We start from the raw sequence: 15,180 nt of genomic DNA on the forward strand, positions 1-15,180 counted from the left end.
CTCACAGAAACCTCAGGAAGTAAGTACTATTATCATGCCTATGTTAAAGGTTAGAAAACTGAAGCACTGAGAAATATGGATAAATCCAGATGGCAATTTCCTAATAGAATAAAGCTCCAAAGACAAATGTCAAAAGACACAAACCATCTGTAGGACAATGTGCAGTTATGTGTAAAGCTAATCATATAATGATATATTTTACTCGGGCAAGAGTACAAAATTATATCCAAAAATTGAATGAATAAGCCAAGGCTATTCACATCCTATAGCAGCAAAAGTAGAGAAATAATCAACTGCATTCTCAAAATAGTGAATGGCTGAAAACTGCAGTAATTTCCCCTTTATCTGCAGTTTTGCTTTCTGTGGTTTCATATGTAAAAATATTAAATGGAAAATTCCAGAAATAAACAATTTATAAGTTTTAAATTGCACATCATTTTGAGTATTGTGATGATATTTTGTGCAGTTCTGCCAGGAACATGAATCATTTCTTTGTTCAGTGTATCCACACTGTATATGCTATACTCCATCCCTGCTTAGTAGCCACCTTGGTTTTCATATTGATTGTCACCATAACGTAAGTGCTTCTGTTCAAGTAACTTTTATTTTTCTGAATGGCCCCAAAGTGCAAGAGTAGTGTTACAGGCAATTTGAAAATGCCAAAGGGCAGTAGTGAAGTGCTTTCTTTAATTGAAAAGATGAATACTTTAAATATAAGGAAAGAAAAAAATATCATATACTGAGCTTGCTACAATTTACAGTAAGAATGAATCTTCTGAGTGCACCTTCTGAGTGCATGTCTTCATTATTTGAAATATAAAGTGATAGTTAATCATGAAGATTAAATTAGATAATATATATGAAGTACATAGCATAGGGCCTAACATCCAAGAAAAATTTAGAGTTCAGAATCTGTAAAACTGTGAAGAAAAATAAATTTGTGCAAGTTTTGCTGTTGCACTTCAAATTATAAAACTTGGCCACAGTGTGTGACAAAGTTCTTAGTTAAGATGAAAAAGGCATTGTATCTGAGGATGAACATAAAATATGTGCTCTCAAAAACAAAAACCATACTTTGAGAGAGACGACATTCATATAATTACCTTGTTTTTAGTACTGGGAGTCCAACAAGCCTCACACACTAGTCAATCACTCTACTACTGAGCTACACTCACTCCCAGCCCATACATATTTTATATTACATTGTTTATTTCATTGTTAGTTACTGTTGTGAATTTCTTATTGTGCCTACTTTATAAATTAAACTCTATCATAGGAAATACTATCCACAGTTTTAGGCATTCAGTGGAGGTCTCTGTGGATAAAGGGGAGACTACTATACATTTTTGTCACATTCTTACTTAATGAATACATCAGGCCTGAGCCTTATAGATATAGTCACAAATATTACATGTCTATAGCCAGACTCTCAACTCTGGTCTTTGCAAATATTGGACTTCTTAAGGGTGATTATAAAACTAAGTGTTTAAAAATTGTTTCTAAAACACAGTAAAGGTACAGGAATGTTATTTAGAATAGGTTCATTCTCAGTAGAACTTGATCCAGCAAATCCTTTGAGCTAATACCAGAAACAGTCAAGAGGAAATATCCTTAGTTTGTTTTTATTTTTACTTCTACTCTCTTCTTTCTTTAGCCTAAATTTCACTATCGCCTCTCTTTATCCTGCTGATAAAGAGAAAATGTGGTTTCCATCTAACAATCTCAGTTTATTAAGCTACCTTAAAAATTAAGAAATTCTAGAAAAGCATGATATAGTGATGGTTACATATGTGATTAACAGGCATTTGCCTACGTGTGAATGCTTCAGAATATTCTACAGAAGTAATCACTTGTCTATACCCATACAAAGTGTATGTTTTTGCACATTCTTTTGAGTATGCAATAAATCCACTAGTAATCATTAAAAGTTAAATATGTAGTTCAGTAATAAAAATTCATTTTTTAAAAGTATTTTTTAGCTGTAGTTGGACACAATATCTTTATTTATTTACTTATTTGTTTTTATGTGGTGCAGAGGAAGAAACCCAGCACCTCACATGTGCCAGGCAACCACTCTATCTCTGAGCCACAACCCCCACACCCAAAATTCATTTTTAAGTTAAAGAATAGTTATAAAAATCTCTCAGGATAGACCATTTAGTGGAGTAGAGTAGAAGATAATATTTTAGTAGATACGTAATTCTTTAATAAAAGTATTTGTTTCTCCTTCTTGCAGGTAAATAACATTTTCTTTCTTCTTTTATTCAAAAATTAAAATCTCACAATTATTTAAAATCTGACCAGACCATCTATTTTATCTTTTCATTGTAGCAGGATATAGGAGGTGGTTCTTAGGAGACACATTCATGCTTTTATTTAATATTCTTCAATTAAAAATATGCAAGAGCATATTTTATAGAAAAAAATGTACTAGAACAAATTACTAGAGAAAAATTTTGGGGTTAGACTGCGTTCTTGCAGGAGGGGTTTCATTTACTTAATTACAGGACCAGTGGAGAACCTAAGTGTAGGCATGATGATATTACAATTGTTTTTTTCTCAAACAAGTGTGTAGGTAGGTTGTAGGTAGATCCACCACTACCCCCGAATCCTTACATAATGCTACCTCAGTGTAATGCTACCTACAAAGTCAGCTGAATATGATGTCCGTTATTCACTTGTCCAAAAGAAGTACAAGAAATAGACTCTTTCCAAAGGTACTCTGCAGTAGTCAAAGAACCTACTCTGATACATCAGAAGAATGGATTAGAACTGCTGGAGCCCATCCACAGTAGAAGCAATGCTTTCAAGAGCTACTTGTCAAGTGATGGCAAAGGAAGAAAACCATTTAAAGTCCAACATAGCAAGGGTGGTCCCAAGATTGAGGACAGATTGGAGAAAATGAGAAAGCTGTGACTTCATTATTTTCACAAAAAGCTGCTGATGAGCCATATCTCTGCACTCAAATTTGGCTTTTTTTCCCCCCTGTTGCGGTAAGCACTGGGTGGGCTTAAATGTTGGGGAAAATGGTTGCTGGCTTTACAACAATGGAAATTTTATACTGTATTAGAGTAGCCAGCAAAAAAAAGTAAAGGGTCAAAAGGTAAATTCCTCTTACTACAACATATTTTCACCAAGTGAACCTCACCCTCTGATTAACAAAGCTCAAAGGGCTGATGGTTTAAAATGAGGAGGGAGCAGAAAGAAGAGGGAAGTTTTCATGGGTGTGTCAAAATAAAATTGTGTAAAATATTTGTAAAATGTTAAGTGAAAGACTGAACACTGCCTGCTCCTCTGCACAGACTCCTGCTGTCATTAGGGGAAGGTGTTCTACTTCTCTGGGAAGAACAGGCTCTTGTTCTCACTTTCTTCTACCTAGTTACTCAGACATTTATTTCAATTACTGTTCTTTATTCCAATTTATTTTTTAACCCATCTAGGGAAGAGATGGGCTTCCTGATAAAGTAACAAAACGGAAGCCCAAGAAAGAAACCCACCCTTTGCAATATAAACAGGAGAGATCACATGAGGCAAAACCCATCTTTCCTATTGAACAAAAGGATGATGAAGGTGGTAAAGCTGATGTTCAACTAGACAGTACTGGCAGCATTTCTGAAGCTATGCTTATACCATCATAGTTTCCTGGGTCATCTGTAGAGAAACAATAGCAACTAGTAAAGATTTATCTGAGGTAGTGGTCACAACATGTACACTCCACCTCCCCAGCCCATCTTGTTTTGCTTAAGTCTTTGACTCAGCTATTTTAAAGATAGCAGAACTATGATTGAATGTATCCTCAGCTTACATGTATTTCTTCAGGCAGCTCTCAGAAATGCCTGCCTATAAGAACCATTTGAGCAAGTCACTGCAAATATTGGATAGATTAGAATGAGAATTTTAAAAGTGGGGTAAATAGTCTATGTGAAATTGAATTCAATAGAAAACCTTAAAATGGTATTTGAAATGGAAGCATACTGGTAATATATATTAGCTATTTCTTAAGGTGATTCTACTTTGGTGGTTTTATTTTAAAACAAAAATACAATGAGGAGCTGGAGCTGTATTTCAGTGGCAGATCACTTGCCTTGCACATGTGAGGCACTGGGTTCAATTCTCAATACCACATAAAAATAAACAAATAAAATAAAGGCATTCTGTCCATATACAACTATAAAAAATTTTAAAAACACAATGATAGGGCTGGGGATGTGGCTCAAGCGGTAGCGCGCTCGCCTGGCATGTGTGGGGTGCTGGGTTCGATCCTCAACACCACATAAAAATAAAATAAAGATATTAAAAAAAGAAAGACACAGGATTTATTTAAAAAAAAACCAACACAATGATACTGAGAAATGTAGGTCAGGAGACCAATGTGAAATAAGTCTGGATATAAGGAAGTTTTGGTAATTTAGTGGTTGGCAAAATTTTCTTCTAATTTCTGCTTATGAAGGATGATTTGGCATAGAGTTTTGCTTTCAAGTCTATTACTTAGTACTACTTTATTACTTAATCTTTAAAACAAACTTTTTCCCCACCCTGCTTTTATCTTAAAATGTTTTTGTTTCTGTTTAGTTGATTCTCTTATCAGGAATACCTTCTCCAGCTTCCCTATTCTCTTCAGATTTTATTCTCAATACTCAGTGCAACTCCCATCAACTGAAAAAACTAGGATACTTTTCCAGGCCACCTTTATCTGCTTAGCCCTGAATTTCTATGAGTTATACATTTATATATCACAACCCACTGTTTATTAAACACTGTCATATTAATGTCTAGTTGCTTCATGAATATTTTCTTTTTTAACAAGATTCTTTCATATTTTCCATAGTGCCTATCCCAGTAAACACAATCATACTTACCAACTTGACTTGAAACTCTAAGACTCTGTACCCAGTTATTTAGTTTTTGTTTTGTTTTAGTATTTTTGGTACTGAGGATTAAATTCAGGGGCACTCAACCACTAAGCCACATCCCCAGCCCTATTTTGTATTTTATTTGGAAATAGGGTCTCACTGAGTTGCTTAGTGCCTTGCTGTTGTTGAAGCTGGCTCTGAACTTGTAATGCTCCTCTTGCAGCCAAATTGTAATATAAAGTCTCCCACTGTGATTTTCCCATAATAAATTATCATCATTATTAATTAATATTTATATAAGTATCCTGGGCACTAATAAATATCTAATCCTGCAGAATATCTATTTTTTAATCATTGAATTTCATCTTTCAGATGAATTTAGAAGTTAATGCACCTACTATTAGGGAAAAGAAGTCTATACTGTTTTCTACTACCATGGACTGGATAATACCAATGACTATATATTTGATTGAAACTTCAAATAAAAAGTAGGTAGAATGTAATTACTAAAGCTGGAGTATGGCCAGGAAACTTAGGAGAACACTCCCAGTTCCTGCCAGAGTCCATGGATAATCATGAATGGTCAGAAACATTGCTTCCATGTACCATCTTAAACATAGTTCTTCTGGCCTGTTTCTCTAGCAAAATAAGGCCACCCAAGCAGTAAGGTTCACAGGGGGAATAGTTACATCCACAGGTTCCTAAATAACAGTTTGACTTTTTCATTTGTTTTTGACAAACTCATGAGGTCTACAGGAAATACCCAAAGTAAGTTCCACAATATTTCCAGCAGGATATATTAGAATAGAGTCTGTAATGCATCCTGTTTTGCTAATTTGAAAGAATTATCTCTAGCCAGGTACTCATTCTTTTTAACACTAACCACTGCTACAGAAGATTCAGCTTTTCTTTGTGAAATGTGGAAAATGCTGTAAGTGTGTGTATGTACATGTATTGTGCATACTGAGGGAACAAAAATTATATACCTATTTTTTTTGTTTTCCACAAGATCACTTTTCCAAGTTCCTATGGATTATATTAGATTATTTTGTACAAATTCATGCCCCTAAAGCATCTTAGTCCTATCTTATATACTAATCATATATATAAGATAATGATAAATTCTGAACTTGACTTTTTGGTATATCCCTCAGCTCCACGTCTCTTTTCCAGATGCAAATAGAAACAATTAAAACATACAGATATATCACAAATTATAATAAATTGATAAAGGCTCATATCTAAAAATTATGTGATTAGGCTGTTACATTACTTGAAAAACAGATTTTTAAAACTTTGTGTCTTCCAACTGAGATCCTAGAAAAGGTCACTCTAGGTCTTCAAAAATTTGGGATAAGAAAATTTTATTTTATTTATTTGATTTTTGGTACTGGGCATTGAACCCAGGGGTGATCTACCACTGAGTTCTATCCCCAGCCCTTTTTATTTCTTTTCTTAAGACAGGGTCTCACCAAGTTACCCAGGCTGGCCTTGAACTTCTGATCCTTCTGTCCCAACATCCAGAGCAACTGGGATTATAGTCATGTGCCACTAGGGCTAGATGGGGTAAGAAAAATTCCAACTGTCCTTTTGAACTTCAGTTTTTAATAACATAGTCCTAATTCTGAGTTTGTGATGCTGCTTGTATAGTAAGAAAAGAAAAAAAATCATATTTGTACCCACTACAATGTTATTTCAGATTTACTGTAGACTTTTTTTTCAATCAGATTGACGCATAATTTCTCATTTACTTCCCTGACTCAAAAACCCCCTACTTCCTGATAAGCAGCAATAAAATAAAACATGGCCGAATTCACTGTCATGCAGTTCTTACTTGTTAAGTTCTAAGGCGCTCACATGCTCAGGTGTCCTTAATATTAAATGCTTTGGTATTGATAGTTAAGACATCTGAAAACATACAGCCTCAGATTTCCTTACTTCGGACCAGTCCAAAGCCACCCACTGAGGTGGACATGACTGGTTGTTGCAGGGCTCTTTTTCGATAGGCCGGTGTGTTAAACAACCACTATAGTCCAGTGTCTCCTCCTCTGAAGGTCCGATCTTCCTGATGCAGAGCACTGCCCTTGTGCGCATCCCACCATCACAAGTCTTGCTGCACTCCAACCAATCCCCAATGAACCACCTGCAGCAAGAAGTGAAAGAAACACAGAAAAGCATTTCCTCAGTACATCCAGAGATTCCCAGGCGAGTGAAGGCACTTGCATGAATGGACTCTATCCTTTTCCTAGAAAAGCTAACAGTTCATGTTGGTTAAAATAACAAGTGGCAAATGGAAGAGCCCCCTAATGAAGATTATTCAGTGTCAGTTAGAGATAAATATTTAAAGTTTCCAGTGCCATGCTAGTAAATGTTTGACAACTGGCTCTCCATGTGGAAAGGGAGTTCTGAATTGGGGCATTTGCCAATTTTTGTGGTATAATGACTTACTATGGCTGATTTCAAGCTACCTATTTGACATAATATGAACAGGAGAAGATAAGCTAATAATAGGGTCTCGAGAATAAGTACTAGCCAGCTTTAGTACATACTGGCATATCACCAACAAGAAATAGTTATTAATTTTAATAGTATTACATTGAGGCTGATTCTCCCATAATTGAAGATAATATGCTCAAGTCATCCTAAAGGAATTGGGGATTTGTTGTCTAATGTCCAGAAATGAACTTCATGAAGATAGTAGGCCTTTATGGTACTTATTGGGGCAGAGAGGCCCAGGTATCTACAGTGAGGACATAGGCGCCTTAAAACACTTTTGGCAAAAGTAAAACCCTAAGCCAGCTCTATGAAGACATACAGATACCTTGTTCTAACTCCTTTACTCCTAAAAAAACAGCTTTTGTATGGCTAATGTGAGGAAAAACCTCAAATGTCTTAAATGAACACATCTCACATTTGTAGGTATATCCATTCCTTTCCTTAAAGTCATCAATGAATTTATATATATATAATTTCAGAGCAATGACCCCCATCAATTACCTTTAAACTGAATTTCATTTTAACATGTTGAATACAGAATGTAGATAAAAAGATATTTTCTTCAATACATGGTTATAAGTTATGCAACTATCATCAATGAATATGCTGATGCTCTTGAGTGGGAGACTACCCAAATAGAACACATAAAGCTTATGAAAAAAAATCTTTATTATTTCTCTAAGTAGCACTGCATTATGTCAGTTTTGTATATGGCAGGTACTATTTCAGTGAAGTTACAGTACTAGTAGCCTATATTTGAAACTATATTTAGCAAACTAATAACAATGGTATTTGTTTCATATTATTTGTATTATTATTTATAGAGGAAAATCAATATTCAGAAATACCATAGCTAACCAGTTTTTCAATTAAAAAACTGTTAAAATCTAAAAATTTGCAACCTAAAATTCATTTAAAGAATGATAATCCTGAATTTTAAAAATCTGAAATTAATTTTTTGTTGTTGTTTGTTAAGTCATTTTCCAAAGGAGATTTAAAGTGATTTTCATATTCTTTCATGTATGTTTTCTACAGATGAACATGATCCCAAGTTCTTAGTACCATTTTTGGTTAAGGAGGAAACTGTGAACTGAGAATAATAACTTGCATGTCAGCCATAGTGAAACTCTGATTCAATTTGTAACAGTGATTTCATCACCAAGATTAGGGGATAAAACAGAAATGTGTATAACTCAGCCACAAAAAGCTCAGTCATACCACCTCCAGCCATGATCTCATTAGGTCTCATAATGTAAGAGGGATGGAGACCTTCAAATTAAACACAGGTGCCTGGGGTAACAACAGTGATTCAGGCAGTGTTAGTGTTCTTTGGTGCACAGGGTCAGGGCCACCTCTGCCTTTTTACTCTTTGTCCCTTCTTTTATTACCAATCATCTCTTCTCAGAAACTTAGCCTAGATATATCATTCTACCCTTCAACTTGGAATATATGAAAATAAAAGTATTAACCACCCTCACAATTTCCTCTCTGACTTTAATTTCAGATGTCACTATTGAGTCCCTGTTGCATCTTTATTGCTCATCATATTATCCCTTCCCATGTTTCTCTGAAGGATTAAATCACACCCTAATTATTTAATATAGTCTTGCAATTATACCACTGCATCTGCTTGTCTCAGTTTCTCTATTATCCTGTATAGTTTAAGATGTACTGCTTCTTTCATCTTCCTTCTCTGTATATTTGATCCTCTGCTGGCATTCTACCTAGTTTTCTGTCATTTTCCTTGTCTTCCTTTAGATTTAGTGGTAAAAGCATGAACACAGAAATTCTGTCATAGTCTGAACAATCCCAAGGCTGGTCCTTTCTGTGCTGTTCCTCATTACCCAGTGATCAAATTGTCTTCATCCTCACAATGCCCTCATATCCAATAGAGGCTAACAGTCAGTGGGATTCACATTTGAGAGTCTGAAATTTTTTAGATTTGTTTGCTGTATCCTTTATAATCTACATTAACAATAATATTATTTGGAGGAACAAATATGGGAGACACTATCCCAAAATTTTGTCCCAACTTTGGTTAAGCAGAATATTTTTGAAGAAAGAGCCCACCTTAAAACAAGAATATTATTTTTGCTTTATAATTCAAAGGAGAATGGTAGAACATATGAAAAAAACTGATAGTAAATATTTGGATTGAGAGAGAGAGTGAGTGTGTGTGTGCGTGTGTGAATGCACACTAGTGTTGTTATAGCTCAGTAGTAGAACATTCATTAGCATGAGCAAAGCCCAGGATTTGATCCCTAGCACTGCAAAAGAAAATAAAACAAACGAACGAAAACTAAAATAAGAAGACACAGAGTTTAAAGATAAACCTAAGAAATAAACCTAATAAATATTCAGAAATATTTTCAAAACAAAGTTTAAAAAATAAATTATTTATTAGACTGGAAAGTGAAACTAACGTTAAGCAGAACTCTCTAGGACCTAAACTTTCTATAATTGAGGTTTTCCTAAATTTAAAAAAAATCAATGTAATCATAAACATTTCTGAAGTTGTGGAAATTGAGAATATATCAATGAGGCAAGCAAAATTAGATGTATTAAAAGGCTATCAGACAGTTGCTTTGTAACTTACAATATTAGTGATGTCTGGTGTAATGGGAAAAACATCACCAGAGTTTAGAATACCCTCGGTCTATAAAATGATGGGAGTTGGCTGAGATGACTTCTGTGATTCTCTCCAGGTTTTAAGTTTTGGAGTTTTATAGAGGACTCTGATGAATCTTTTTCTAAACTTGAAATAACAAATTATACTTGTCCATGGGTGAGGTTCAATGACTCAATAATTGTTAACTATTATACCATAAAAATACCATTAAACAAAACCTAGCCTCTGGATAAAAATTAATTCTTGCCACTTTGGCTTCCTTTAGCACTTCTGCTTATAACTCTCTTATTGTACTTACAATATTTTCTCTTGTACTATCACTATTTTTATGTTTTTAACCCAGTTAGTTGGGCCTTATGAGTCCAAAGTACAGTGTGTTCCACATCTCATTAATCAATTTTTTTAACTCTTGGTCACAGTATTATTATAATGTGTGGTTTGTTGTTTTTATCTTTCTTTTTTCACAAATAGAAAAATCACAATATCATAGAGAATATGTAATATCAGTGCAGGGATTCTTCATATGAGGTCATATGTAAAAATATTCTTGCTCTCAAAACACAAACATGGCAAAAAAACTGAGCTTGACCTTTCTCTAGATTCCAACTCGGCATTGCTTCCTTTTCTTATGGAAGTATACTAGTTTCCTATCAGTCATATCCTTTAATATCAACTCCTCCCTTTCCTTTTTTCCAATTATTCAAGCCTACATCAAAGATTCCACTATTTTTACTCACAATCAATTCACCACCTTGACTACTATACTCTTTCTCATTAAAAAGTTGCCTCTATGAAAGCCCTGTTTCCCAGAAAGGTCTCTGCTGGCCCATCAAAGATTTCCAAATAAGCCCTTTTATTGTTTCCCTACTAATATCTTTTTTGTTTGTTCTTCCAAGTTTCCTATCATTTTCCTAATACATTGGATTGACAAATCTTACTGTCCTCTATTTTCCTATACTGCACTTACAAATGGTTTCGATATAAATAGACATTTGTAAGTATAGTAAATACTTTTAAAAATTATTTATTTATTCTAATTTGTTATATATGATGGCAGAATGCAATTCATTTCATATTACACATATAGAGCACAATTTTTCAAGTCACTGATTGTATACAAAATATTTTCACACCATTCATGTCTTCATACATGTACTTAAGGTAATGATGTCTAACTCATTCCACCATCATTCCCACCCCTTTGCCCCCTCCCTTCCCCTCTCTCCCCTTTGCCCTATCTAAAGTTCCTCTATTCCTCCTACACCCTGCCGCCCCCAGCGCCATTATGAGTCAGCATTCTCATATCAAAGAAAACATTCGGCCTTTGGTTTTTTGGGATTGGTTGCTTCACTTAGCATTATATTCTCCAACTTTCTTAATAAGACTCCTATAGCACAAGAATTAAAACCAAGAATCTATAAATGGGATGGATTCAAACTAAAAAGCTTCTTCTCAGCAAAAGAAATAATCAGTGAGGTGAATAGATAGTCTACATCTTGGCAGCAAATTTTTACCACTTGCACATCAGATAGAGCACTCATCTCTAGGATATATAAAGAACTCAAAAAGCTAAGCACCAAAACAAAACAAAACAAAACAAAAAAAAAAACCAAATTACCCAATCAATAAATGGGCCAAGGATCTGAACAGACACTTCTCAGAAGAGGATACACAATCAATCAACAAATGTTCAACATCTTTAGCAATTAGAAAAATGCAAATCAAAACTACTCTAAGATTTCATTTCACTCCAGTCAGAATGGCAGCTATCAAGAATGCAAATAACAATAAGTGTTGGTGAGGATGTGGGGAAAAAGGCACACTCATACATTGATGGTGGAACTGCAAATTGGTGCAGCCAATATGGAAAGCAGTGTGGAGATTCCTTGGAAAACTTGGAATGGAACTACTATTTGACCAAGCTATCCTACTCCTCGATTTATACCCAAATCTTAAAAACAGCATACTACAGGGACACAGGCCCAATGTTTACAGCAGCATAATTCACAATAGCTAATTGTAGAACCAACCCAGATGCCCTTCAGTAGATGAATGGATAGGGAAACTTTGATACATATACACAGTGGAAAATCACTCAGCATTAAAAGACAATAAAATCATGGCATTATCAGGTAAATGGATGGAGTTGGAGAATATAATGCTAAATAAACACATTTTTAAGACATTTTCAAATATTTCAAATAAAAAGATACTTTCTAAGAAAAAACACAACTTGGAGTTTTAAACTAATGCTATGAAGAGAAATAATATTTGAAAATACAGATTCTTTCTTCAAATTAGGCAAATAGACATCAGATAGATTATACTTCACATTAAAATAAGAAAAGAAACTTTGAAAATATAATTTTAGAGTGAATAAGACATTACTAAACATTATACCAATGAAAGAAATATAAATTTTAGCCAGGTGCAGTGGCATATGCCTGTAATCCCAGTGGCTTGGGAGGCTGACACAGGAGGACTGAGAGTTCAAAGTCAGCCTCAGCAACTTAGCTGAGGCACTAAACAACTCAGTGAGACCCTGTCTCTAAAAAAGATACAAAATAGGGCTGGGGATGTGGCTCAGTGGTTGAGTGCCCCTGAGTTCAATTTCCCATAGCTTTCCTAAATCATATATTGAATTTTATAAGTAAACATAAATCAAAACATCATAAAGAATATGAACGCTTTAGGAAAAAAACTAGGAAAAAACATTTGGAACACAAGTAAAAGAGTTAATATTCTTTTCTTTTAAAATTTTTTAGTTGTTTATAGACCTTTATTTTATTCATTTGTTTATATGTAGTACTGAGAATCGAACCCAGTGCCTCACACATGTCAGGTAAGTGCTCTACCACTGAGCCACGATCCCAGCCCCAGAAGTTAATATTCTTTATATATTAAGAGTTCAGAGCTGGGGATATAGCTCAGTTGGTATAATGCCTGCCTCACATGCTCAAGGCCCTGGGTTCAATCCCCAGCACCACACACACAAAAAAAGAGTTCTAAAAATAAAGATATCTGGCCTCACCAGCAATCCAAGAAATTTAATATAAAATAGTAATTATATATCAACACTTCTCCCCCCATAAAATAACCAAAACTGTTTAAAAAATATAATACTCAAGTGTTTTCAGTTCAGGGAAATGGCATTCTTATATCTTGCTAGTGGGAGTAAACATTCATACAATCTTTCTGGAGAGAAATTTGACAATATGTTTCAAAGACTAAAATTTGTTTCCATTTGTTTCAGAAATTCTATTTCTATTTATTAAGCATAAGGGCATAATTAGGAAAGTTAAGTTTTAGTGGAAAAAATGGTTAGTGCTGTGGTAGCACAGGAAATCAAAAGCTGTAAGACAGCTATGATGATCTACTATGTGCTGTCAAAGACATTTAATTTTCAAAATATGTAGAAAACTGACTACAAAGCATATATATATATATTATACATATTATATAATATGTGTATATAATATATTGCAAATACATCAAATTATTAATAGTGCTATTATAAATGTTTTTATTTTCTTTTTCAAAAATATTTTTTAGTTGTAGATGGACACAATACCTTTATTTTATTATTTATTTTTATGTGGTGCTTAAGTTAGAACCCAGTGCCTCACACATGCCAGGCAAGCACTCTACCACTGAGCCATACATAACCCAGCCCCTATTTTCTTTTTATTTGCCTATCACATAATCACCCGAAAAAAAAAATCTATCTCCTTTCTTCACACTAACTAAAAATCTTATTGAATCATAGTAGTCTTTCTAAGATTTTTATCCCTATAGTGCTAGTATCTGTTGGGAATCTTAATATATATGACAATCATCCTGAAAAATTAATATTTCCTCTTCCATAATCCAAATTCAAAAAAAAATTAAAAAGAAATTAAGAAAAAAATGGACTAATAGCAAACAATATTTAAAATAGGTTCCTTGAGGCCTTTCCAAAAAAGAAAACTCTGAAACTAAATTTGTCTATGCTTCGAATATTCCTTTATCTTTCTCTTTTGAATTCCATCCATTATTTACTTCAAACTTAAGTAACTTCATTTCAGAACTACAAAAGGAAAGAAGATAGGAAATCAAATTGTAATCACATGTTATTGTGTCAATTATACTTAAACCATTAAAGTAAATCCTCAAATGCAATACTCAGATCCATAATATGTGAGATGGAATGACCACTGATTGAACTCTCTAAGGACAGTGAACATTTGAGCACATAATTTCAAACAAATAAAAAGTCTACGCCAAGATAAAGCAAGTGTAACCAGTAACATTCAAATGCTTTAAATGGATGATTAAATTCCAAACATGATACTTAAAATCCTGAGGGTCGGGGAATTAACTTGAAGGATTAAGACTCAAAATTACATGAAAACATGCTGCAGTTATTGGAAACATAGAAGGGGACAAAATTAGCCCATGGATTTTGAGCACCACTTTGATGTATATAATTTTTTCAATTTATCTTGAGATGACTTTATAAAAAAATTGGCAGAGAAAAGAACAAAAATAAAAAATAAATAACCTGTTTTCATGATACATATAATAGGTCACATTTCCATATTTTTCTATGACTTAGTTTTAAAGAATTAGTTACATAGTGATCACTTTTTGAAAAGAATAGACATAAAAGTATAAAATCTTAAAATAAAATTTTCTATCGTTCTAGATACTTTGCACTACTTACTTGATAGTTACTATCCTAAGCCTTTTCAAAAGACTAGAAGTGAAAAATTAAGATCAAATGTGCAGGCAGGCACTGGCTTTGGATAATGTGTTCATAAGGCATCACTGTTTTGGAATAAATATGAAGAAATGCACCTTTCTTTATCCATCTTAGGAACCTGGATTTTTATCCATTGTAAGCCCCAAGTTTTTGTGATTCCACTGTGGTCATTTTTGGAAAAGGAGGTTAACTTCGTTTTGAAGCTTTTCTTTACAGTTATAGAGTTTGGGACATACATGTCCTGCTTACTCTTTTTCTTTATCAATTTCTTTTTAGGACACTTAGCTAACCAAGGGGTTAATGGTTAGTCTTGATTATTCAAACAAGAATAAAATGCCATTCACATGTTTTTTTCTTGCAGTTGGTAGTCTGGTAAAATCCCTAAAAAAAAAAAATCAGTATCGTCATGATCAAATCAGCATCCTTGTCTTTTTTCACATAATTATTGCCTTTTACTTAAT

General features: G+C 33.9%; 1 protein-coding gene across 1 annotated transcript in view; it reads right to left on the minus strand.

Moving 5' to 3' along the window:
• The window catches only part of Adamts6 (ADAM metallopeptidase with thrombospondin type 1 motif 6), a 275,254-nt gene that overhangs the window by 16,377 nt on the left and 243,697 nt on the right, over positions 1-15,180 (minus strand). The window contains exon 21 of the mRNA XM_077795865.1: positions 6,792-6,996. Coding sequence (XP_077651991.1) covers positions 6,792-6,996 — 205 coding nt within the window. The remainder of the gene's footprint in view (positions 1-6,791; positions 6,997-15,180) is intronic.

This window comes from Urocitellus parryii, chromosome 1, assembly GCF_045843805.1.
Source record: "Urocitellus parryii isolate mUroPar1 chromosome 1, mUroPar1.hap1, whole genome shotgun sequence".
NCBI classification, from domain to species: domain Eukaryota; kingdom Metazoa; phylum Chordata; class Mammalia; order Rodentia; family Sciuridae; genus Urocitellus; species Urocitellus parryii.